The sequence below is a fragment of the Rhinoraja longicauda genome, chromosome 26 (genome assembly GCF_053455715.1).
Source record: "Rhinoraja longicauda isolate Sanriku21f chromosome 26, sRhiLon1.1, whole genome shotgun sequence".
NCBI classification, from domain to species: domain Eukaryota; kingdom Metazoa; phylum Chordata; class Chondrichthyes; order Rajiformes; family Arhynchobatidae; genus Rhinoraja; species Rhinoraja longicauda.
In genome coordinates this window covers 15,814,960-15,838,888 of record NC_135978.1, presented here as the reverse complement: position 1 = coordinate 15,838,888, position 23,929 = coordinate 15,814,960, and the positions used below count along the sequence as shown (strand labels likewise).

General features: G+C 43.8%; 1 protein-coding gene across 1 annotated transcript; it reads left to right on the top strand.

Annotated features, from left to right (window-relative positions):
- Nucleotides 1–146: 146 nt before the first annotated feature.
- Nucleotides 147–23,687, top strand: LOC144606144 (uroplakin-3b-like protein 1). The gene is made up of 7 exons (XM_078421942.1): nt 147–202; nt 291–523; nt 11,906–12,067; nt 13,949–14,177; nt 15,047–15,135; nt 19,158–19,284; nt 21,403–23,687. Exons 1-7 carry the CDS (start codon nt 147–149, stop codon nt 21,521–21,523), a joined length of 1,017 nt encoding a protein of 338 aa, XP_078278068.1. The 3' UTR covers nt 21,524–23,687.
- Nucleotides 23,688–23,929: the final 242 nt, after the last annotated feature.

The window sequence follows — 23,929 nt, the reverse complement described above, 5'->3', positions numbered from 1 at the left end:
TGGTACCAATCGAAGGTATTTATTCACAAAATGCTGGAGTAACTCAGCAGGTCAGGCAGCATCTCGGGAGAGAAGGAATGGGCGACGTTTCGGGTCGAGACCCTTCTTCAGACTGATATATATATATACACAGTAACAGCTATATAATGGACAAATATCGATTACAGCAGTATGAAATGAAAGATTTGGTCGGTAGTCGTGGGTGGGGCGGTACAGTGAGCTATAAATAATCCATCAAACGCTGAAAGGTGTCCGGATTCACGTGTGTGCGATCTTTGCTTTGGTTAAAGGTTGTTAAACCACACCGTTGGGAAGACACAGCTCACAAACTCGTTTAGCTACAATCTGCAGCGTCAAAAGAATCTGACAAAGGCTCACTGGGGCAGAAGGGATTACGCGAAGCCGCGGCGAGGAGAACAAACAGTGAGGTGGTCCCGACAAGTGAACGACTCAGGTCCCCGCTCGGAGATGGAGCTGTTGCCCCAGTTTGTGCTGCTCTGCGCGTTGTGTGGCGTTGGCTATGGTAAATAAAAATAAACTGCTTTTCTTTTTGGACTGATTCCACTTTTAGACACATTTCTCAAGTCTAACAGGCCCAATCACTGCTGTTAGCTAATCTACAGGTAGCCCGGGATATGTACAAAGACGAAACACTATCGTGCGGAATTATATTGTATATGTATAAATATAACATAACATATATTATGTACATAATATATAAAGTATGCTATATATTAAAACATTGAAAATATGATATTTTATATTCTATATTTTTGTTTTGGCAAATATATATATAACATATATGATATATAAAACATAATATATGATATATTATTCGCCCAGACAAACATATATATATATATGTGTGTATGTGGATGTGTGTACGATATGTACGATACATATACGTTCTAGCAGTGAAGCCAAAACATTGGTTTGGCTTGACTGCGAGATCGTTTTACTTAGGGTGCAGTTTATTTAGACGGTGAAATGTCCGCGTCCCAAGCCCCGCGACCCGGGGCGGGCGAACATGCTGCCGCTGCCGGAGCTCCCGATGTCGGCATCCACGCGGCCCGAGCCTAAGGCGAGTCGCAGCCGCTCCCGCAGCCTCCGAAGACGGCCGGCTCCGGTGATGGTAAGTCCGATCCGCGGGCTCTGCCAACCAGAGCCCTGGAGGCTGCTGTCACATCTCCGTCTCAGATGTGTAATAATGAAGCAGACACAATCCGTGGTGATTACATTGCTTCGTTTGACTGTTTATTGTTTCTAGGCTTTGCATCCTTTAGCACACACACAGCAAGCACACTCTCCTGCTCTCCGGTTACCTGATACACACATCACCATATTTGCATATCATCATCATCATGATTCGTCATCATGACATCCCTCCTTTACCAGAATTAAACTTTAAATGACTGTGTTCTTTTCCCCCAATTAAACAATTCTTTACTTATTATGTTATTTTTCCTTAATACAAATATACAAATAATAACTTGTAAGTTTCTTTTGCCTCTAAACAAATATCATATAATTACTAAACAAAACTATAACTATAGTCTATAACACAAAATCGTCGTATCTTTTGGGAACTCTCCTTTCACGTTGTGGTCTACCAGCTGGCACAAGAACATCAAAGTATGTTGAATCTGCTAAGGTGTTGTCATCCAGATACTGTCTCTGCTCAACACCTGCATCGCAGTCTGCTGCCTCTGGAACTCTGGTCACCACCTCAGGAATGTCTTCTGGTCCCTCTGAATCGGTTACTCTCGGTGGACTTTGGCCCTCGATTCGACTGTCTCTCGACATGTACTTTTTTACATTCGATATATTCCTCTTGTACATAACACCTTCTGGAGACTTGACTGTCACCCTGCTACCGCTCCTCGATACAACATTGTATGGCTCACAATGGTAAGGAGTGTCCATCTTACCACCATCATCTCGCCTCACAAGTACGTCATCACCAGGCATTATTTCTGAGTGCCTGGCTCCTCGTTTCAAGTCGGCATACCATTTCGCCGCACCTTTCTTTTCGGCATCACGGTCTCTCAGCTCCTGGTCTTCCGTGATCTCTCGTACTTCTGGCATTTTAGTGCGAATTTTCCTTCCAAACAAGGCTTCTGCCGGGCTTTTCCCTGTTGTTGAGTGAGTGATCGCCCGATATACAGCTACGTATGCTAGCAGCACCTCCTTCCAATTTTTCCCTTCGGCATGGGCGATTCGTATCCTCTTCTCTATGGACTGATTTTGTCTCTCGACTTCTCCATTAGCTTGTGGCCATTTAGGAGTCACTCTATGATGATGAATACCGGTGGTTCTCATGTACTCAGCAAACGTCTCTGACACAAACTGTGGTCCATTGTCGGAGTACAATGTAACAGGCAACCCATGTCTGGCGAAAATCTCTGCCAATGCCTGCACAGTCTTTTCTGCCGTAGTTGACTTCATCACCGCATATTCATAGTATCTGCTGTAGTAGTCTACCACTACCATAATTGATTCACCTGTTGGAAGTGGTCCTAGAAAGTCAACAGCTACGTCGACCCATGGTCCTGTTGGCAATTTCGTATTTCTAATTGGTTCTGGTGGGTTGCTCCTGCTTGTGATTTGGCATCCGTGGCAAGTCCTGACAAATTTTTCGGCATCTCTGTCATAACCTGGCCACCACACTTTGCTCCGCAAATTTTGTTTGGTACCAACGATGCCTAAATGTCCCTCATGAGCTAATGACACAATCCTTGCTCGTAGTGCCTGCGGGATCACCAATCTGTTACCTCTAAGCACACACTGACCAATCACACAAAATTCATCTTTTATGGGAACATATGCTTTGTAAGGGCATTGGTCCCATTGCCCACTATAAATACGCTTTCTGATATCATTAAGTTCGGGATCATGTTCTGATTCTCTTTCGACTTCCTTTGTTGCCACGGCTCTTGGCGTTGACTGAATTGCAACAAAGCGCACAAAGTTTTCTGCTTCCATCCCTAAAGTGGATGTTACTCTCAGCTGTTCATCCTTCAACAGTCTCGACAGCGGGTCCGCAATATTTGCTTTTCCAGCAATGTGGACTACTTTGTACTTGTACTGTTGGAGTCTCAGCACCCAGCGTTCTATTCTGGCACAGGGCTTGGACCTTGTTGAATAGATCACCTCCAGCGGCTTGTGATCTGTAACAAGTTCAAATTCAATGCCGTACAAGTAAGCATGGAACCTTTCACAGGCCCACACAAGTCCCAGTGCTTCTTTCTCCGTTTGAGAATACCTTCTTTCCACGCTGGTTAAAGATCGACTGGCATATGCTATGATTCTGGGTCCATCAGCATGTGTCTGTACCAGCAGTGCCCCCAAACCAACTGGACTAGCATCTGCTATGACTTTTGTTGGTGCAGCTAGATCGTAATATCCAAGGGTTTCTGCACTCATTAGGCACTGTTTCAAGGTATTGAATGCCTGTCTCTGTTCATTTCCAAAATGGAACGGTATGTCTTTCCTGGTCAACTTTCTCAGCGGATCTGCCAGTGTAGCAAAATTTGGGATAAACTTTGCACAGTAATTGACCAGTCCTAAAAAGCTCCTCATCTCGGTTGCATTCTGAGGTTCACGTGCATCTGCAACATCTTTCACTTTAGCCTTTGCCGGGTTCAGCCCTTCACTTGTGAGTCTGTGTCCCATGAAATCCATCTCAGAGACACCAAACTTGCACTTGTCCTCATTCACAGTGAGACCTGCTTTTTGAAGTCTAGTCAACACTAGCTTCAATCTCCTGTCATGCTCTTCACGAATTGATGCATGGACAATGATGTCATCTGATATGTTTGCTGCTCCAGGTACCCCTTGAATCACTCTGTGGATTTCATACTGATAGATCTCAGGGGCGGCATTGATTCCAAACATCAATCTTTTGTACCGGTACAATCCGCAGTGAGTGACAAATGTTGTCACCTCTCTTGACTCTGGATGTAATTCCAATTGATGATATCCCCACTTGAGATCAATTTTGGAGAACACTTTACTAGTTGATAACTCTTGTAGGACTTCCTCGATCGTCGGAATTGGGTGTCTTTCTCTGATTATTGCTTCATTGGCTCTCCTCATGTCCACGCACAGTCTGATATCATTATTGGGTTTCGGCACTATCACTACTGGACTCACCCATGGTGTTGAATGTTCAACTGGCTCGATAATGTCCTGATCAATCAACTCCTTGATTTTAGCTTCTACTTTTCCACGAAGTCCAAATGGCGTTCTCCGCACTGGTTGTGCTATTGGCTTAACAGTTCCATCAACAGCTAACTTCACTTGCCGGCCTTTCAATTTTCCAACTCCTTGGAATACTGAGTGAAATTCCTGCTTCATGTCATCATATGACTGCACTGAATTGACATGCACTCCGATGTGAAGCACTCCCAGTTCTCGAGCTGTATTTCTGCTGAGCAGGGGTTCTCCTTTCTCCTCTATCACCACGAATTCTGCAACAGCTTTTCTATCTCCGACTTCTACGTCAGCCGTGAAACATCCAATGGTCTGCAACGGTTCAGTTGCGGTGTATGGATATAACTTCCTACTACACCTCCTCGACATGCACTTGATTTTCTGCTGTTTCAAGCATTCCCACAGTGATCTGTCAGTTGCAGTCGCTACCAGAATCTACAATCACTGGCACTGTAATACCTCCGATGGTCACTAACTTTTTCCAGATGGCTATCATTCAATGCAAACTGATAATCCCTTTTAATAGCATGCTCACCATCCTCATCACTTCCGAACTCATCTTCTACGTGACGGACGTGACTCTTCTTTTTCTGCCACGGTCTGTCTAATTTGTCACTGGACTTCACTTTCTCCCTTGCCTTGGAAGATTCACTTTTGTAATCCCTTGTATTGTCCCTGGCCTTACTTTTGCATTTCTTTGCAAAATGATCTTTGCCTCCACATTTCCTACACGTTCTACCTTTTGCTGGACAACATGCATCTTTCCCTACGTGACCCATGTTGCCACACCTGTAACACTCAATCTCACGTTCAGGCTTACATCTTTGTCTCCCGTGGGACAACCAATTCACTTGCCCGGTCTTGGAATCTTTTAATTTCATGTTGTGAAATTGTCCCTCAACAGCTTCCAGTGCTGCCGCAATCGACAAAGCATCATTTAAGTTTAACTCACCGCCTTTTTCTAGCAGCCTTCTCCTGAGCTTGTCTGACCTGCAATGCTGGACAACCTGATCCAATATCTGGTTTTCCACATCAGCAGCCACATATTTGCATCCTATCCTGACCTGTCTGAGTCTCGTCACAAATTGAGCAACGGTTTCGCCCTCTTCCTGTGTTGTTTTGCGGAATAAATGGCGTTGAAATGTAGCATTCGGTACCACCACATAATGACTGTTCAATGCATCAACGGCTTTCTTATAGTCATCCTTCATACCGGTGTCAGGGAGTGTTTTAAACATTTCTCGAACTGCTGGCCCCGCAGTGAAGAGAAGCAATGCTCTCCGCTGTGCCTTCTGCGCCGGCGTACTCTCATCAAGAAAGAGCCCGTGACTGTCGGCGTAGGCCTCGAATTCCTCCAGCCTTGCTTTCCATTTCAAGCTGACAGTACTCGCATCACCCGTCGGATCAAAGTGTGGAACTCCACGAAGTGCTAAGAAATCAGCTCCAGCAACAGCCATTACAACCTTTTTCTAACCTTTTTTTTTCCCAGCAGGTAGTCTCGGATTCAGAATCCAAAATATCCAGAATATCCAAAATATCCAGAATATCCAAAATATCCTCGTCGCCAATGAACCCTGTGGTATTGTGGTTAGAGTGTATGTGTCATTTTCTTTGAGAGATTTGATTTCCTCCTTCATAGCTTTAGCCCAAATGTCAGATTTTGATGAGCTCATAGCTTCTTTGAAGGTTTGTGGAACATTATACATCACTCTGTAGCAGTAGTCTACATTTACATTTATCTGGTCATCCTCTTTTACTTTACACTCATAGTCTCGTAAGTACTGTGGGCTTTTCCTTTCTCTCTTAGGATAGCGTGTGCTCTGACTATTTTCACCCTGTCCAGTTTGAGTGTTGCTATCACTCTCAGTAGTATCTGTGTGTGACTTCAGTGTCACTTCTGGACTCTGATCAGTCACCTCTGCGTTTGGTCTGGGGGATGTTAATCTCTTCCCAGGATGGTCATCATCACTCATCTCCATATCTGTCTGAGTTTGGCATTCAGTTACACTTTTTGTTATGAACTTCACTAGTCTGTTTTTGAGAACTCGCCCTGTCTCTGGGTAGTAGACTAAGTATGCAGGGCTGTTTTTGTCATAACCTACAAAAATCCCTTTTTCACATCTTGAGTCTAACTTCTTTTTGACTTGTTTGTATGAGAAACAGACTGATCCAAACTTCTTCATTTTTGAAAGATTAGGCTTTCTGCCTGTCACCATGTAGTGTGGAGTCTGACCAACACGTTTGTTGTAGCATCTGTTGCGGATTACTGCAGCAGTCATTACAGCATATGTCCACAATTCTTTCGGTAGGTTACTCTCGAGTAGCATGCACCTTGCCATTTCAAATAGCGTTCTCCAGTTTCTCTCAGCTGTCCCATTTTGATGGGGGGAGTAAGGTGCGGAGGTTTCATGCCTTATGGCATTTCTACTGAGCAATGATTGGAAATCTGCTGCTGTGAACTCTGTGCCATTATCAGATCTTATGCACTTAATTTTTCCATAGGGGGCCGCGTCCGCTATGAACTTTTCTGTAGCTTTTATAGTGTCACGTTTCGTTTTCAAGAAGTAAACAAACACTTCTCCTCAGTAGTCATCTGTGAAAGTTTGTATGTATTTGTATCCATCTTTTGCTTCTGGCTCTATAGGGCCAGCCAAATCAGTATGCACTAACTCAAGTGCTTCTTTAGCCCTTACATCTGGCTCTCTGTTCCTGCTCTGTGCAAATTTGCCTTTTATACAGACCTCACAGTTGAGTTTGGACTTATCAACTTTACCTTTGATTTTCATGCCCTCTGTTACCCTCTCTAACTGTGATACATCATCATAGTTACAGTGACCAAGTATCTCGTGCCATGTTTGAATATCATAACACCCGTGACATCCGTCATTAGTTTTATGACTTACAGTGTTTAGATAGTATAGTCTGTCGTACTCCTTAATGTCGAACTTGGTACCGTTCTTGTGGATGAGCTTGTTGCTGCCTTGGCGGAAGATCACTGAAGCTCCGGTGGTCGTTGCTGCCTTGACAGAGAAGATGTCCTGTGGGAATGATGGGATGTACAACGCCTTTCTCAGCGTCGTCCTCACACGACGGCCCTCGCTGTCTCTCAGGTACACCTCTGCTTCGCCTTTCCTCTGTGCGACACCGCTCGTCCTTGTCCCGTCAGCCAACTCGATGAAGTGTTTGGCGGGCTGGAAAGTCTCATCAAAGTTCTTAAACTTTTCAATGTCTGCGATTATGTGTGACGTTGCGCCCGTGTCGACCATAAGCCCTTTACGAGTCTCTTCACTTGCCAGGCAGTCATTTATTTTGAATGCAAATGTGTGGTCGTTGGAGTCGGATGCTTGTTTCACTTTGTCTCGCTTTTTCTTTCTGCAGTTTGCCTCCTTATGAGTGGGGCTCTTGCAAAAACTGCACCACTGTCTCTGTTCTTTACCGCTGCGCTCTCTTCTGCATTCCCACGCTTTGTGTCCCGTCTGACCGCAGTTGTAGCAGGTGAATGTCTTCTCTGAGCCTTTAGTCCTTTCTTTCACCCAGCCTCTTGCTTTCATTACGTTGTCGTCACTCATATGGCCGCTAAATCTTTCAGTGCTCTCGTAGCTTCTCAACTTGGTCTTAAACTCACCAAAAGTTGTCTTCTCATCACCCTGTGTTATGTGGATGGCAAATGGCTTAAATGTCTCTGGCAAGCCTTTCAGATTCATGGCAATCAGCAGCCCGTCACTAAGAGTCTCTCCGGCTTTTCTTAGTGCTGTAATCGCCGTTTATGCACGAATAATGTATTCTGTTACACTTTCGTTTATGGCCTTTTTCAGCGACGTCAGCTCGGTGTAGAGGCCGATCACTCGTGGCTTCCCTGTGTCCGCGTAATGGCTCCTCAGTAGCTGCAACGCTTTTCTCCCGTCATCCGCCGCTTCTCTCATAATGAGCGACAGACTTTTGTCGTCTAGCACTTGTATCAGCTCAGCGTAGGCTTTTTCGTTTTTCTCGGCTTCCCCGTCGTCTTCTTCGTCGGTAGCCGGCTCGTTCAGAATTGTTGACTTTAAGCCTTGTAGCCGCAGGTGGCTTAAAAACTTTGTTTCCCATAATTCGTAATTCTTTTCATCTCCGTCGAAGCATAATCTGTTCCATCGGCTTCCACCATCCCTTCTGGGCCCATAGCCTGTTAGCGTTTGCATCTCAAGGGCAGGATAGTCGGTATTATGCTTTTATTCTTCGGAGGAATAAACACACATGCTCTCATACGTCGGTGTTGCATTAACCGGAAGAGAAGACATTTATTTTGTTTTCATATGCATTTTATATCTGGTACACCGGTAGTGACATCAGTATAAGAGCACATCTAAACAGTTTCGGTTTAACATCCAACACGGACAACTCAGCTTGTTCCAAAGACAGACACAGGAATAGGAGCTTAAATCTTGAGCAAAAAAACAAACTTCTGGAGAAACTTTCTTCCCCACTCTTTCCCCTCACCCCCTTCTACCAACCAGCCTCCCCCCCTCTACTCCATCAGGACCTGACCTGAAATGTAATCCGTCCATTTCCCTCCACAGACGCTGTCTGACTTGCTGAACAGTTTGTGTGGGAAGGAACTGCAAATGCTGGTTTAAACCGAAGATAGACACAAAATGCTGGAGTATCTCAGCGGGTCCGACAGCATCTCTGGAGAAAAGGAATAGGTGACGTTTCGGGTCGAGACCCTTCTTCAGATTGAAGACCTTTTTTTCAGGTCTGAAAAACGGTCTCGGCCCGAAACGTCACCTATTCCTTTTCTCCAGAGATGCTGTCTGACCCGCTGAGTTACTCCAGCTTTTTTGTGTCTATTTTCCGCCGAACAGTTTGTTTGTTTGTTTTTTTGCGTAAGGTAAAATTGTGTGGTGCCTTTCACAAATATAAAAATATCCCAAAGAATCACTGAAGGTAGAAAAGGGCCACAGTAATGAGCTTGCTGCAGTCTAATTGGCAATGCAGGTCTTTCTGCGTGTGACTTCCCCACAGGGGCTTGGAAAATTGGGTTAAGCCAAACATCAAGGCTGAGTTACTGACTAAGCTACCAACGCTGCCAAACAGCTCGATTGTAACTGGCAGAAATATTCAGGAATGTATACTATAGGAGCTGAGGTCAGCACTGATCCTTCATTATTCTACCAGTAACAAACTTCTAATCTCACAATGACACATTTGCCACAGCACTTGTTTTTTTTGTGCTAATGCTAATGTGTTGTTCCCAAACCATAAGCATTTATTTTGTGTGACAACTTCTTCCAATCCCCAGACCACCGCATCAGAGCCGTTTTTACAGCATTATGGGCCCCCGGGCAAAGCAGTGTACTGGGGCCCCTACCGTTACTCTCCCCCACCCCCCTTTCCCTACCAGCCCCCCCCCCCCCTGTCGTGCCGGCGAAAAGCACTTACCGAAAAGCACTTAGCGATGGACTTAGGGTGCCACATTGTTCCGAAAAGCACTCACAGATCGCTGTGAGAGGCACTTAGTGACCAAAAATGTTGCGAAAAAAGCACTTATTGAACCTACATTTTTAAAGTGGTATTTATTTATTGCAAGTCACTTAACATACACAGATCAGCATGGGGCCCCTATGCTCGTGGGGCCCCGGGCAAGTGCCCATCAGGCCCATGCGTTAAGACGGCCCTGCACCGCATATGATGCTGTTTAGCATTCTGACACAGCGTTCTGATTAAATGCCTTTTAAAAATCCCAATTTACCATAGTGTCCGATTGTCTTTTATTTGCTCTTCTGGTTACGTCCTCAAAATATACAACTTCCCTTTCAAAAAGCCATTGTGACTCTGCCTAGTCCAAGATGTTTAGTTTCACTTTAGGTTAGAAATGCAGCGTGGAAACGGACCTTTTGGCCCGACGAGTCCCCTCCGACCACCGTTCACCCGTACTATCCTACACACGAGGGGCAATTTACAAACCCAAGTGGTCACAGGGAGAACATACAAACCCCGTACAGACAGCACTCGTAGTCAGGATCGAAAAACTCGGGTCTCTGGCGCAGTAAGGCAGCAACTCTACTGCTGCGCCACTGTGCCGCCCATAATCGATAATGTATTCAGGTTCTCTGTGGATCTAAGTGTTATTCTAAACGTTCACAGCTGAAAAATGAAACCGAGTATGTTCCGTAGTCTGCTGAACTGATGGGGAAAGATGTACTTCGCATCTGGCCCCTCAGCTTTCAGTCAAGTAATTGATTCATCTTCTGTAGCCCCATTCATTTGAATAGTAGGTAACCTTTTTTAAAAAATCATTAGTTAATTAGTATTTTAAATGAATGTACATATTTAATGTGGTTTTGCAAATTTATTGTATTTAAAATTTTATTATTACCTAATTTTTAGAATCATTTACATGTTTGTCCACAGCTTCTTGGTGTCTCTCTTCGTGGGAGACATTAAGGAATAGTGAATAGATCTTTGACAGAACAAGCTCTCAGAAGGACATTAGGGAGCCTTTGGGTGTGGCCTTAGTTCGGCTGCCTGGAACCTTTGTGATTCAAATGTTTTATTCGCCTTTGATATTAATGCAAGGACCACAAAAACTTATAATTACATGTTCACAGTTCACTCGCCTTTGGAGGGAAGGGCCTCAGGGGAAATTGCAGGAGGTTGATGGAAGCTGCACAGGGGTTGTTAGGTGCAACCATGAGGTGGATGCTCTGTGTGGACGAGCGGCAGCATAATCTGTCTCACTATTGTTTCCTCATGCCCTGTTACAAGGCACTTGATAATGGATTCCAGCTCTTTTCCAACAAGATAACTTGCTTTTAGTTTCATATATCTCCTTTTCTTGATTAGTGGCATTACAATTGCTTCCTTCCAATCTACTTTTCCGGAATCTCTGGAACTTTGGATACCAGCAACCAACACAAATATTATTTCCGTACTTCTTTTAGCACTCGTAAAACGTAAGCTTTCTGATCTAGGAAATCTGTTGAGTTTTAGACCTGTTCATTTCTCCATTACAACTTCTTTAATAATATTGAATGTTTTTTACATGATAATTTTTGTTTTGTTAATCAACTAGTTTGGTTTTGTAATTGCAAGTGTCTTCACAGTTGACCCTTGGACTACAGAGGAATTGGCACAATCAATTTTCTAAAACATATGAAGACTTGACATTACGATTCTACCTGCTGGTACTGTGGCTCAGATAGAGTTCTCTTAATGACATTGAAACGTTAATTGACTTGACCTAAAATTGGCCATTTTGCTTTCAACTGAAATCACTCCAATGATATGTTTGGGCTATGATTGGGACTGGCTCAATGACATTGAGTTTCACTCACACTCTCAATCATTAATGTCAGGTCAGGAGAGGAGAGGAAAGCAAAGGGGAGACAGAAATGCAAGTGCTGTCATATCACCAGGTGGGAATATTGGCATGTTTCATTTGTAGAAATGGGCAATCAAATCTGTTGTTGTTGGTCCTCTACATATGTTGAATGAAAACCCTGGAACTGCAACTTTCTCAGAGACTGCAAGTGCATAGTTCAATGCAGCACTAAAAGGAAATCAGTTACTTTAGTGACTTGCTTGGGAGCGAAATTTATCTTACTTCAAATGGAGTGAGTCCAAAGATTCATTGAGAATGTTTGACCTAAAGGCTATGACAGAATGCACCTGCATACTCAGTATTCATTTGGGCTGTTTTGTTTTTAAATTTCAGCTCAACAAATGATCCCGTATCCTCCTGAAATATTGGATGTTAATGCAATCGGAAAAATCACCCAGACCACATTTGCACTTGAGCAGCCGATATGTGTGTTTGATACTTTTGCAACAAACTGCCCTCTCTGTGAAATTTGGTTGGTCGTGGATAACACAAGAAGTGAGTATTTTGTGTCATACAGTCAAACAGGACCATTGGCCCAACTCGCCCGTGTCAACCAAGTTGTCTCACCAAGCCAGCCCTACTTGTGTGCACCTGTCCCATATCCCTCCAAACTTTCCGATCCATGCACATGACCAAGTGTCTTTTAAATGTTGTAATTGTACCCTCCTCTACCACTGTACCATTTCTTTGGAAATGATCATGTATGGTAGGTAGCTGGTCTTACCACCTTCTGCTAAGTTGCAAGGTTTTATTCATGATGAAAATTCTGTGTAGACTTTATTAGGAATAAATATATCTGTAGCAAAATGTATCTGTAGAAAAATGGAATGGGAAAAGTGTTTATAGGATCTGGTTACGACTTTAATCTTCACCACTCCAGAGTCAAAGCAATTTAGAACAATACAAAAAACCCAACTCTGGCTCTGCAAAGCTTCCTTGCTGAAATGTTGGTGTTTGCAATTTCCAACTGCTCAAATCAAGAATTAAGCAAACCAATAAATTCAATAGTCATCCCATGGGCAGGGAATTTCAACTATGATTGTAAATTTTTGGCTCATTTGAGAAAAATGTTTGATGCTCACATGGTTCAGTGTCAAAATTAACTTTGGCGCTAAGATGGGAAATTGCATTTTTGTTCAAGAGAGGGGTACGAATATTACCTTTAGAAAACATGTCCAACTGTAACTTTAATTAGTTTAGATTACTTTAGAGATACAGCGAAGAAACAGGGCCTTTGGCCCACTGAGACCACACTGACCATCGATCCCTGCACATTAACACTATCCTACACACTAAGGACAATTTACACTTATACCAAGCCAATTAACCTACAAATCTGTACGCCTTTGGAGTGTGAGAGGAAACCGAAGATCTCGGAGAAAAGTCACGGGGAGAACGTACAAACTCCGTACAGACAGCACCCGTAGTCAGGATCGATCCCGGGTCTCCAGAGCTGCAAACGCTGTAAGGCAGCAACTCCACCGCCATGCCACCGTGCCGCCCAAATGAAAGATTTGCTGTCCTAATGATAGAACTGCACTACTAAGACAAGTGTTCGGTGCACAAATTACACAGAATTCACAGCACCTTGCTTTCAGCTTGTTTGACTTATTGCCCTTTATGCCCCTCGCATACTACTTCATCTAAAACATTATCTTCATGTCCTTTTGTCCTTCTTCCTCATACGATCTAGAATCCTCTAAACACACCCAGACTGACCATCGCAACAAATCAATGTAACCACTCCGGGTGTAAAGAACTGCTTGCAGAACTCTTTTGGGTACATTTTTGTCTGCCTTATATTTGTTGTGCCCCAGTTTTAGAGTCCCCTATATGTGCAAACATTTATAATGCAATCACCATCAAATCTGCGACAACATTTTTGAAATCTATTATATCGTCATTTAACTACCACTTTTCTAGAAAATGAATACTTTTCTTAGTTGCAGTTTCATTCTAATACATGGTTCTTGTACCACCTGCAATGCCTTTAGATATTTATTTAACATAGAGGCCATGACTAAATCCAATAAATTGAATTGTGTGCTAAAGAAAGGTCTAACCATTTAACATAATTTGCCTGCGTTTCAATTCTACCACATCAGAAATGAACCCTAGTGCTTAGGTTACCATTTCATTAACATCAATAGATGGCATTGAAGTTTTGTGAGTTTGTATCCATCATTCCTTCTGCTGTACTATTCCGACTAGACCCTGGATAAAACTGCCAATAGTTAATGTGAATGGAAGAATTAAATAATTAGCAGTGTTTTATGTCATAACACATAGTTAATTTCAGTCACTCTCATTCCAGCTTGCATCTTGAATTTAAGAAGGCATGAATTGACGGACAATTTTATTCCCTCTCAAACACAGCATCGTCAACTTTTGACAGAAACATGGCTAACCTGACTCCCTCTGCAGCCATGTATCAAAACTTTTCGACGAATGGTTTTTATCTCACCCTTATGACAGCGAGGAATGATTACAGATGTCGGTCAAACATGACTCTTAATGGCCTAGTGTACATCGTGCGAGTAGGGGATGAGGTTCCTTGCAGCACCAGCAACTGCAACGCTCCCTTAAGTACTGGTGCGACTATCAGGTAAGATAAATCATCAGAGAGGTATGCCAGCCAATTGTCTTTTTGCAGATCGCAGTGAAGGTCAAGGCATTTATTGTAACTTGGTGTGTCAAAGAAAGAACAATTTGCTAGACGTGACAGAGGTGGTTCCCCTGTTTACAACAGAGTTCTGTTCCAGAGAACCGTCCGTAACCTTAACAGTTCAAGTCCGAAATGCGGCCAACTGATAATCTATTTAAACAGGGAAGTTGGCCAACCTGGCTCCGGTTTCCTCCCACATCCCAAAAAACATGTGGGGGGGGGGGGGGGGGGGGGGGTTATAGGTTAATTGGCTTCTGTAAATTGTAAGTTGTCCCTAGTGTGTAGGACAGTGCTAGGATGCGGAGTGATCGCTGGTCGGCACAGACGCAGTGGGCTGTGGGGGTCTATTTTTGCCCTGTATCTCTAAAGTCGAAAGTCTCATCCTAGGGAGGTCTGGTAATAATATGGCATCACAACGGTTAGTCTAGAGACCTAATCTATTGATCCATGGACAATATTTAAATAAAATCCAGTATTAGAAAGCAACTATCAGTAATGTTGACCGCTACTGGACTGGTTTATTCTTGACTTGCCTCTGAAAAGGTCTTGTGAAGTGAGGTGCATTCCACGGATTGGCGAAGGATCAAATGTTTTCTTCTCTAGAGGATGTCAGTGAACTGAAACAGTGTTTACAGTAATCCTGTAGTTTTGTAGAATCATGAATTTTCATTCAAGTATTGCAAGCTACTCAGTTATGGGGGTAATTAATGGAGGGACAATAAACGATAGTTTTGTTGCCGATTAGGATGTCCATTTGCAGAGGCATAAATCAATACTAACTTTGAATTTTTCTTTTTTTTAAAATATAGAGTGCTATATGTGATGCTTGATCCACTTCTAACCACTAACAATGTTATTGCAGTAACACAATGGTCCAATGATATCAAGCTCAAGGATGGTAAGTTAATGATGTAGAGGCTGATAATCTTTATTTAACAGTATGTGATGTCTGGAGAGGTCGGGAGCTTTTCTCTTGAAGGTTGGGAGGTGTGGGTGCCGGAAATGAAGACAGAAAAGTTCTTGTTTTCAAACTTAAATTCCATATATTTAGTCTTTTCCAAAAACAGGTAAACTTAATTGTTTGCAGACAGGTACACAAAACCAAAACAGGTAGTTAAATCAAAACTGTAGCTTGCTGCCTTCTTACAAAATATAACTCAAACACTGCTTCTCTCCCTTTCTGCTCCAGTCGTTGTCTCTCTCTTTTAAATATACTGCTTCCCTTCCCTTTTAGCTCTCTCACTGAGGCAATCAGCTCATCTGGTTCAGCTGGGCAGCAATCAGTGTCAGCAGCAATCAGCAGCAATCAGTGTCAGCAGCAATCAGTATCAGCAAGGCAGGCAGCCCTGCTGACTATGGGTTTTGTTGTCTTTTGCTGGCAGCCATGATGGTTTGTAATCCTTGTTGCATCCACCGGGAGGAAATGTATCTCCCCTCTATGACTCTACCTCTCATGATATCACAAGTACTATCGATTGTATTGGAATGGTGGAGAGAATGAAACAGAAAGAGTTAAGTAGGTGCTACAGTGGACACCAGGGCTGCCAACTGAACTTCCGCGTTGACCTCATAATTTTTCAGTTTTATGAGCCCTCCACAGATTAATATCTTTTCTCAAGATTTTTGCTAAACAGAGAACCCATGGGAAACTCGTACGGTCTCGCAATGCGGCACAGTGGCGCAGGGGTAGAGTTCCTGCCTTACAGCACCAGAGACCCAGGTTCGATCCTGTCTGTATGGAGTTAGTGCGTTCTCCCTGTGACCACGTGGGTTTTCTCAGAGTGCTCCAGATTCCTCCCACATTCCAAAGACGTGCAGGTTTGAAGGTTAATCGGGTACTGTAAATTGTCTCTAATGTCTAGGATAAAACTATTGTATGGGTGATCATGGTCGGTGCGGACTCAGTGGGCTAAAGGGCCTGTTTCCTCGCTGTATCTCTAAACTAAACTAAACACAAAGATGTGCAGACTCCACACAGACAGCACAAGTCGTAGAGTGTACAAAACCGGCTCTTTGGCCCACCGTGTCCATGTGACCTTTTTGACTTCTACATAATCCATTTGCCTGCATTAGGACCACATCCTTCTATTCCTTGTCTATTTAAGTGTCTGCCTAAATGCAGTGGCGCGTGTCGACACAGCTGGCAGAGCTTCCGTCTCACATCACCATAGACCCAGGTTCCATCCTGACCTTGGGTGCTGTCTATGTGACGATTGCGCATTCTCTCAGTGACCATGTGGGTTCCCTCCTGGTGCTCCGGTTTCATAAGGTCATAAGAGATAGGAGCAGAATTAGGCCATTCGGCCCATCTAGTCTACTTCGCCATTCAATCATGGCTGATCCATCGTAGACGCAAAATGCTGGAGTAACTCGGCGGGGCAGACAGTATCTCTGGAGAGAAGATTCCTTCTCTCCAGGTATGCTGCCTGTCCCGCTGAGTTACTCCAGCATTTTGTGTCTGCCTTCGATTTAAACCAGCTTCTGCAGTTCTTTCCTACACATGGCTGATCTATCTCTCCCTCCTAAACCCATTCTCCTGCCTTCTCCCGATAACCCCTGACACCCGTACTAATCCTCCCACATCCCAAAGACATGTGGGTTAATAGATGAATTGGCCCCTGGAAAATTGCCCTAAACGAGTAGGGTGTGGATGCACAAGTGGGATAACATAGAACTAGTGTGAATGGGTGATCGATGGTCGGCGTGGACTCGATGGGCTGAAGGACTGTTTCCATGCTGTATCTCTAAACTGTATCCATCTGATTACACCATCTCTTCTGGCAGAACATTCAGAAATAAATCACTCTCTGTGTAAAATAAAAACAGCCCTCAGATTCCTTTAAAAACTCCTTCCTTTCATCTTAAACCTATGCCCTCTATTGTTTTTGACACCCCTACCTTGGGAAAAATTAGTCTGCTTATCTACTCTATCTATGATTTCCATAATCTTATATACTTTAATTAGGTGTTCCCTCAGCCTCCTTCGTTCCAGGGAAAATAAGTTCAACCCGTCTAATCTCATCCCATAACTAAAGTCTGACAATCCAGGCAACATCCTGGTGAATCTCCTCTGCATTCAGCTTAGTTTAGTTTAGAGATATCGCCTGGAAACAGGCCCTTCAACCAACTGAGTCTGCACCGACCAGCGATCCCTGCACATTAACACTACCTTACCCACACTAACGGACAATCTTACATTTACACCAAGCCAATGAACTTACAAACCTGTACATCGTTGGAGTGTGGGAGGAAACTGAAGATCTTGGAGAAAACCCATGCAGGTCACGGGGAGAACGTACAAACTCCAGACAAGCACACGTCGTCCGGATGGAACCCAGGTCTCTGGCGATGTAATGCAGCAACTCTGCCGCTGCGCCACCTCCATCCCACTGTGCAGCTCCTCAAGATCACACTGAGTCGCTGCAGCGGTGAAGTAGCAATACTACCTGCTGCACCCTCCCGCTGGCCAAAGCATCAAACGAAAATGACACAGACAGACACAAACTAAATCACAAGACTCAATAGTTCGGCAGTTCAATTGTTACTTTATTGTCACGTGTACCTAGATGCAGAGAAATGTTTTGTTTTGTTTTACGTACTATCCAGTAAAATCATACTGTACACAAGCACAATCATACATAAGTGAAAGAGTGCAACGATTGTATTGTAAAAGAATAGTAGATTACTTCTGAGGGAGTATACAAAGTGTGGCCACGTTTCCCACGCCGTCCTGTTGCTTTCAGGCATTAAGTTCTTAAAAATATAGAGTCTTACCTTGGCCTTAAAGGCCCATTCTACTGGCGCTTGTACCGGATTGGTGCTGTGCAGGTCAGCCTGGTGCAGCAATGTTGTCGGCGCCTCAGAAGGCAGTGGAGGCCAATTCTCTGGATGCTTTCAAGAGAGAGCTAGATAGAGCTCTTAATGATAGCAGAGTCGGGGGGGTCTTGGGAGAGGGCAGGAACGGGGTACTGATTGTGAATGATCAGCCATGATCACATTGAATGGCGGTGCTGGCTCAAAGGGCCGAATGGCCTACTCATGCGTCTATTGTCTATTGTGCCTTCCATGCCGCTCCATGCTGCAGGCCGCTCCTGACCTGTGTGATCATCCGGCTTCTGTTGGGCCTGCACTGGTCTTTGTTCCACAGGTTCCCCAGGCTGCTGAAGGGCCCCCAGCGGCCAATTCCACCGACACCCTGGCCTGTGACCTGAGACTGAGAAAAGCTCAGCAACCTTGCTGTCTGCGTACTTCTCTCAAGGCACATGTTTCTAAGCCTGGAAACAAGCAACTGCAGATGCTGGTTTACCAAGGAAAGGCACAAAATACTGGAGTAACTCAGCGGGTCAGGCAGCACCCCTGGAGAAAATGGATAGGTGACGTTTCAGGTCCGGACCCTTCTTCAGACCGAAACGTCACCTATCCATATTCTCCAAGGCTGCTACCTGACCCACTGAGTTACTCCAGTATTTTGTGTCTTTCCTTGCTCCTAAAGCTAGTTCAGCAGCATCATTTCTTACTCGTGGGTCTGTCGAGATTTAAATGCAGGAATCTAGTGATTTCCCAGGGCTGTTGCTCTCCTCCGTAATCCCACTCCCCGAAAAACATTTTATATTTCCCTTTCGAAATAGTTATCCCAGTGCATATTAAGTGATTTTTTTTTTGGTACCGTATTTCAAGAGCCAAGTGTTGAGATCAACTTAAAAAATGGCTGAAGCGACCAATGTGCACAAAAATAATCAGATGGAAACATTTAGACAAGAAGCAGGAGGGATTTTTCAGCATATGCTTCCTCATTTAAAAAAATCTCTTTTGGGAAATTTCAGCTCTGTGTTTGACCGTGAGGGGAGCCGTGGGAAAGGTGGGAAGTGTGGAAGCACGTTCCAAATGTTCTTCATTTATCATTTCCATTTTTATCTCCAGCCAGCGATCCAAATACCATTGACACCTCTACACGTCGGAGTGGAGGGATGGTTGTAATAACCACAATAATCTCTATTCTGCTGTTCTTGCTGCTGCTGTTCTTTATACTCATGCTCGTTTTCGTTTGGTAAGTTAAACCCTCATATTAGAATTAAGAATAAAGATTAGGCCATTTAGGACTGAGATGAGGATAAACTTCTTCACCCAGAGAGTTGTGAATCCGTGGAATTCTCTGCCACAGGAGGCCAATTCGCGGGATGTTTTCAAGAGAGAGTTCGATTTAGCTCTTAGGGCTAACGGAATCAAGGGATATGGGGAAAAAGCAGGAACGGGGTACTGATTTTGGATGATCAGCCATGATCGTATTGAATGGCGGTGCTGGCTCGAAGAGCCGAATGGCCTACTCCTGCACCTGTTTTCTATGTTTCTAACCAGACTCTTCTGAAGTGAGGCATTGGAAGCTGTGGTCACCTTTATAATCAGGGGGTGCTTTTATGTGGATGGTAATCTGCCTGCTTTGGTTGACTATAATCCTACATTACTATTTCCCCCCGAATGGAAGAGTTTTTTAATAATATCTCTACCACAGGTGTGTGTTGCATCTTTCGTCACCACATTCCTACCATCAACCCTTGTCGCACATAATAAGTTGCAAACTGCTTCCTCCATTTGATAACTCTAGTTCTCATGAAAAATCTTTGACCTAAAACAATAACTCTCTTTGTCTCTCCACAAATCTGCCTGAGGGTCTGAGTGTTTCCAGCATACCTTGTTCTTATTCCAGATCTCCAATAGTATTTTGCTTTTGGATAATTTCTCCCCGTAAACTATATGTTCTCGTAATTCGCAAAAGATTGTTCAAAGATAATTTAGAGAAACTTTCAAAGAAAATTTTAAGGCGAGGGGGGAAAAGATTTATTAGGAACCTGAGGGGCAACCTCTTGGCACAAGATAAGGAACGAACTGCCTGAGGAGGAAGTTGAGGCAAGTGCTGTCACAACATTTATAAACATTTGGAAAGGTCTATGGGTAGGATAGGTTTAGAGGGATAAGGGCCAAACACAGGCAGATGGGACTAATGTAGTTGGTTGGCATTGGCAAGTTGGGTCAAAGGGTCTGTTTTCACTCTATGACTCCATGACTATGAGAGATGCTAATAGTTTTGTGAAGTTCCTCTGAATTTTCTTTCTGGATTTGCTTGCAATAGTGTCCAAGTCTTCATTCTCCAGAGATTCCTGAGCAATTTCATAAATCCACAGTCATTTAGAATGAACAGTATATGTAGCTGATTAGCAGCGTAACTCCCAGCAAGTTCAGTACCATTTCCTGGTTCCCAACACAGGGCCGTCTTAACGCATGGGCCTGATGGGCACTTGCCCGGGGGCCCACGAGCATAGGGGCCCCATGCTGATCTGTGTATGTTAAGTGACTTGCAATAAATAAATACTACTTAAAAAATATAGGTTCAATAAGTGCTTTTTTCGCAACATTTTCGGTCCCTAAGTGCTTCTCACAGCGATCTGTAAGTGCTTTTCGTCGGCACGACGGGGGGGGGGCTGGTAGGGAAAGGGGGGTGGGGGAGAGTAACGGTAGGGGCCCCAGTACACTGCTTTGCCCAGGGGCCCATAATGCTGTAAAAACGGCCCTGTCCCAACACTGTCGAGATGCTCATTGCTTAATATCCTTGCAGAAAATGCGGGAAACTTTCAGCTGGTCAGGCAGCATCTGTGGAAAGAGAAGCAGAGTTAAGATTTCAGGCCAAAGAACTTCAGAACTGGGGGGCCAGAATTCATCCCTTGCAGTTGGGGGCTGACAAGGCAATCTGCTGTGAACCCTCTCACTGCTTCCACTCAAGGGAAATTGCAAAAGCATTCCTGGCTGTGTATCTTAGTGTAGAAATATCAAGAGAAATCGTAGCTGAGAAGTTTGTTGCCAATACTTGATCACACACAAAGTGGTCACTCAGCCGCAGTGTTTGAGGGCCATTGCAATCTGGGACTTTGGTGCGAATGTAGCAAATTAGATAAAAGGGTGATACAGTGGTGTAGCAGTAGAGTTGGTCTGGACTCGGTTAGCCGAAGGGCCTGTTTCCACATTGAATCTCTAAACTAAACTAAAATAAATTAAACTAAACTGGCCTGAATTATTTTTCTCAGGTGATAGTTTCAAACTTGATTCAAAGGATTTGTCTCACATAGTGAGTATTAACAGAAATTGACTTGCGTGCATTTTTTTCTTATTACAGTTGTGATAAATCTGCCTCGTCTAATTTCCCTGCTCCTCTGACCTCATATGGCTCCCTCCGCAAATACCATGCTCACAGCTTGCAAAATCCGGCAAAGCACAATGTCAGGCAGCAAATCTGAGGCAATGTGAACGACGACAGAACCACAAATCCAGCAGCCGCCTTCTCCTGCGAACCTCATCCATCATCTGACTTCACAGCGAAATATCCCAGAACTCAGTGGAGTTTGTGTTTGGAACAATGAAGTGTACTTATGCCGATGATCCAGACATTTAGTGCGGATAATTCACTGTTCAATTTTTCTCCCTTTTAGATACCACAGGTTTCCTTTCAAGAGTGTAACAAAAATGCATGCAAAATGTTTTTATACTTGTTATTGCGAAATGATTGTTTTGAGCTACTCTCAGCTGTTCACCCCATCGCTCTGACATTTTGGCCACTGACACCATCCTCACTCACCCTTACAGCAAGGGGAAACCTTTCAATCATTGTCTTAGCACTCAAATGAATCCTCATATTGTACCCAACTGTTTAGAAAAGTTTGGCTTAATCTATTGTTTTTGCCTGTGCTTTTGACTCATCCAACATTTTTTCACTGAGCACTATAGCTGTTGTCCAATTCTTGGCCTTATCTGCATGCACTGCTTTTCATTATCCAAAGAGTTGGTGAGTAGGCCTCGGTCTGAAGAAAGGTCTTGAGCCGAAACGTCACACATTCCTTCTCTCCGGAGAAGCTGCCTGTCCCGCTGAATTGCTCCAGCATTTTGTTTCTATCTTCGGTGTAAACCAGCATCTGCAGTTCCTTCTTAAACATGAGGAGGCCAATATGTTGCTCGTTAATCTGAGGGTAAGTCTTTCACTTCCTTCAGCGCTGTCGTCTGCCTCATTGTGAGGAAAGGGTTCAGTTCGACTGGGTTTTCCTTGAACAATTGTGGATTTAGAACTCACAGCATTCCGTGTATAAAACTACGACTCCCCTTTTGCTGCCATTCTCTCCCAATTTTATTAAACGTTTTCTAAACAGTTAACGCGCCCCTTCACTATCAGACTTTTTAAACAATTGGGCTCAACAGGCAGCTCAGTCATTCTCTTAATGTAGCTTCCCAATGCATCTGATGATGGCGTCCCTACTAAAATGGGATCTTAGCAGTCTCTGCTGTACAGTGCTCCCTCAGCACACACAGCTCTGTGCTAAGATGCAGAATTGACCGTGTGCTTAAACTTCTGAATTGCGGATTTTCTCCAACGCCTTTGGAGATTTTTGAACTTAAAAAAAAAATTGCACTCCAAACAAGGCACTGTTAGATAAAGAAGTGATTTAAGACTGAATGGACATTGTGGAGTTTTGTTTGAAGATCATTAGGTTGGGAAGAAGGCCAGAGTGAAACTTGTGTCAGGAGAGTACTGTTTCTTATTTCAGAGCATCTCCCTTGGTGTCTGATGTCAATAAACCCGTGAATGGTGCTGTGAAGTGACAATGAGGTTGAACTCCCAAAGGTATATGTTTCTAGCCTGAGCACGTTATTAGTGTGACAATGTTTCTACCTGAAACGTTAGAGTTAGACTTTGCAGGTTGATGCCTTCCAAAGTTCTCAGCACAATTACGATTGAATTTTCCAAAGAGTTCTAAAAATGAAACGCCCAGCAACATGAGTTCCAGAAAACACTTTATTGTGCGTGTGACGTTGCGACCACTTGGAGCACAAATGCAGGGAAGTTACTCTCTGCCGGTGTTGACATGTGAGTGCTCCGTTCCTCCTGGAGGCTTCTGCAATTTTAACACACACCTGTGTAGGGTGGCACGGTGGTGCAGTGGTAGAGTTGCTGCCTTACAGAGCTTGCAGCACCAGAGACCCGGATTCGATCCCGACTACAGGTGTTGTCTGTACGTTGTTTGTACGTTCTCCCCGTGACCTGCGTGGGTTTTCCCCGAGGTCTTTGGTTTCCTCCCACACTCCAAAGACGTACAGGTTTGTAGGTTAATTGGCTTGCTATAAGTGTAAACTGTCCCTAGTGTGTATAGGATAGTGTTAATGTGCAGGGATCGCTGGCCGGTACGGACTTGGTGGGTTGAAGGGTCTGTTTCCGCGCTGTATCTCTAAACTAAAACTAAACTCTCAGGTAAGCTTGAACAATACATCACCAATGGAAGCTATCAGTCTCAGATGTGTGGTAGGTTGATGTACCAAGTAAGAATGCCCTGTTTTATAAAATAACGTTTCTTCAACATAATATGTTATGGAATACTTTTGTATATTGGGGTTCTTGTCCGTTCTGAATGCTGCGGGAATTATTACATATGTAAAATGTAAACTTATTCCTACTATGAAATAATAAAAGAACTTCTTAAAATTATTGGTGAGTGTTAACTTTTAACTATGACGAAGAAGATGGTAGGAAATATTCTGCGCTGTCCTTGGCAATTGTAAATCTGCCTATCTTTTTACATTTTTACAAATAATCTGCATGATTTAAGGGAGTGGAGTAGAGAAATTAATTTTATCAGAACCGCACCAACCCATTGGGT